The sequence below is a fragment of the Sipha flava genome, unplaced genomic scaffold (genome assembly GCF_003268045.1).
Source record: "Sipha flava isolate LNK unplaced genomic scaffold, YSA_version1 73_pilon_pilon, whole genome shotgun sequence".
Classification (NCBI taxonomy): Eukaryota; Metazoa; Arthropoda; class Insecta; order Hemiptera; family Aphididae; genus Sipha; species Sipha flava.
This window is the reverse complement of record NW_020273613.1, coordinates 1,415,773-1,418,289: the sequence shown is the minus strand read 5'-3', so window position 1 is coordinate 1,418,289 and position 2,517 is coordinate 1,415,773. Positions and strand designations below refer to the sequence as shown.

Genomic DNA, 2,517 nt, shown 5'->3' with positions numbered 1-2,517 from the left:
GATATTGATTTTGTATACATAGCCAGCTGGCTATTACATAGCAGTAATCTAAAATATAATAATTATTTATATGTTCGAATTTAAACGTATTGCTTTCTGTATTTACCTCAAGTTTTATAGTAGACAAAATATTCAAAGATTCGAATTTTGGATATCGAAAATGAAACCATATGCTACAACATTTCTCATGGAATCTTTACTCCCTGAAATAATTAACTCGAGGTCCAATGATTATGCCCGATATACAAGAAAAGAAGTTTTTATTATTTAATGAAATTAAAAAAAAAATTTTTATTCAGCTTTATTTAATATGAAGCAGAAATAATTTTTTTTTTTTTTAAAGAAGTACCTGCCTACATTTTTCAATACCTGATATCGGTGTGAAAACATTGATGCACAAAGGAATTTACTCACGTATATTTTAATAAAAAAAAATATACCTAATTTATTATTTTTATACTTTATTATTTTTTTTTATTGTCGGTTGAACGGTCATGACGTGAGCACATGTTTCTCGCAAATCCGAAAATTTTAATTTATCTCTCTACTATATACAAAGTGATTAGATTAAATTGTATACCAAACGAACCACTATATTTACGTATATTAGAAAATAACAAAAACCACATCTTAAGGACTTCGGCCCCTTCGGTACTTAAAAAAGTAAAATAATTAATTAAGAATAAATCTATAATTCATTGTCGTATTGGTAAGTTATTCAGATACGCACCTAACCAGTAACGCAACATCGTGGCAACCGATTGCCAGGCCCAACTCTTTTTTATCTAAATTCCCCTAATTAAGAATCATATCTTAATTAAAATGACACCAACAATTAATAGCCCCGATAAAAAGAAAAAGAAAACTGTACCACCTTTAATTATAAATAATAACAGAATAGCACAGGAATGTAATCGCACACAAAATGACTCAAATGATTCAGTTTTTGACGAAAATGGCAAAAACGAACAAAAATTTAATATTGTTAATATTATCTACAACATGTCCCATAAGTCCGATATTACTCTTAATATCTCCATGGGAAATCAATATATTTAAACGCGGTTTATTTTTACAATACAGTATGGAAATTCTGATTAAATTGTATAAAATTCAATGTTTTTTAAAAAAATTCAAAAATAAAAAAAAAATTATAGATGGAGCTATCTGTATGTCGAAATACTTCCTGTTTCAATTCTATGAATACTTGTGTCATGTTGACTAAATTATTTAAAACAACTTTTTTTTTAATTTTTATTTTATAAAAAAACTTTTATAAACACCGTAAAAAATACTACGGCGACGTCAATAATTTTTGGCGCAGCTCGTGGAAATTCTGTTGAAAAATGTCAATGATTCATGGTCAATTTTCTGCAACCCTTCTTCTTCCAATCACCATCATCGTGACGGAACGCTCTGAACTGGTCCGCGCGCGCGACGTTGAAGCGGCACCGGCGTGCACTGTCGCTGTTGCGCTCGTCGGACCTGGCCTCGGCCACGGGAATTCTCACCGCAGAGGCGGGTGTGCACCGGTTGCACGGTTGCTGCGGTCCGAAGTCGTAAACGTAATGGTCGTACTTGGTGTACTCTGCGGCGGCGGGGGTGGGAGCGAGGCCGACGCGTCTTTTGGCTCCGGGAATGCGGCACGGTGGCCGCGGGGCGTAGCGAACCGGTTGACTCATGGCCGCGACCGCGGATTTCCGTAACCGGCGTTCCCGGTTACGCAACATCCGCTGCCGCGTTTGCTTGTCCGCCGGCGGCTTGGCCCACGCGACGTCTAGGAGCACGCCCGAAGCCGCGTCCCTGGAACAGTCCAGCGCGTCCATGGCCGACTGCGCGTCCTCGCGCCGCTCAAAGTGCACGAACGCGTAGTGCTTCAGGTTCTTCACGCGCTCCACGACCCCGTACCGGCCAAACATCTTGGCAAGCACGCGCTTGTTCAGCATACCGCCGTACTGCTTGACGAACAGTATGCGCACTGTGGCCATCGTGTCCGCGTCCACCTGCGGTTCCGGGTCCGCCCAGTCCACGATCGTCTTGCACCCGAACATCTTTTGCTTCGACAGTACCCGCTTGGCATCCGTAGCCGCGGCCACCGACCCGTAGTCCAGGAAGCAGAAGCCCCGGTGCATCAATGGGTTGTGGAAGTTCTTGTACGTGATCACACGCACCAGATGACCGCGCGTTATGCGGCTCACTTCGTTGAATATCTCCTCTTCCGTCTTTACCTTCGGCAGGTTGCCCACGAACAGCCTGCACTTATGGCCGTCGTTCTTGGTGGTCGAAGTGCTCTCTGAACGGTTCGTCATCACGATTCTATCACGTGGTACGATCAACTGTAGTTCACAAACGTTGTGGACGATACAACGCGTGCGTGATGGTAACGCGACTTCCTCGTTTCTTGATCGTTTTTTAATTTTTATTCTCGTCCTGTCCACAGTGTTTTCGTTATGTATTGTCTTGTTAACAACGAACGTTCAATTAATATTTCGTACTTGTTTTACACTCGTTGAAAAC

At 41.2% G+C, this 2,517-nt stretch overlaps 1 protein-coding gene across 1 annotated transcript; it reads right to left on the bottom strand.

Annotated features, from left to right (window-relative positions):
- Positions 1-1,349: 1,349 nt before the first annotated feature.
- LOC112692446 (heterogeneous nuclear ribonucleoprotein Q-like) lies at positions 1,350-2,309 on the bottom strand. Its single transcript, XM_025567126.1, has one exon. The coding sequence runs from the start codon at positions 2,307-2,309 to the stop codon at positions 1,350-1,352; it is 960 nt and encodes a 319-aa protein (XP_025422911.1).
- Positions 2,310-2,517: the final 208 nt, after the last annotated feature.

What these genes read in the sequence shown, in the direction of transcription:
- LOC112692446 (XM_025567126.1), bottom strand. Translation starts at nt 2,309, where the DNA reads ATGACGAACCGTTCAGAGAGCACTTCGACCACCAAGAACGACGGCCAT.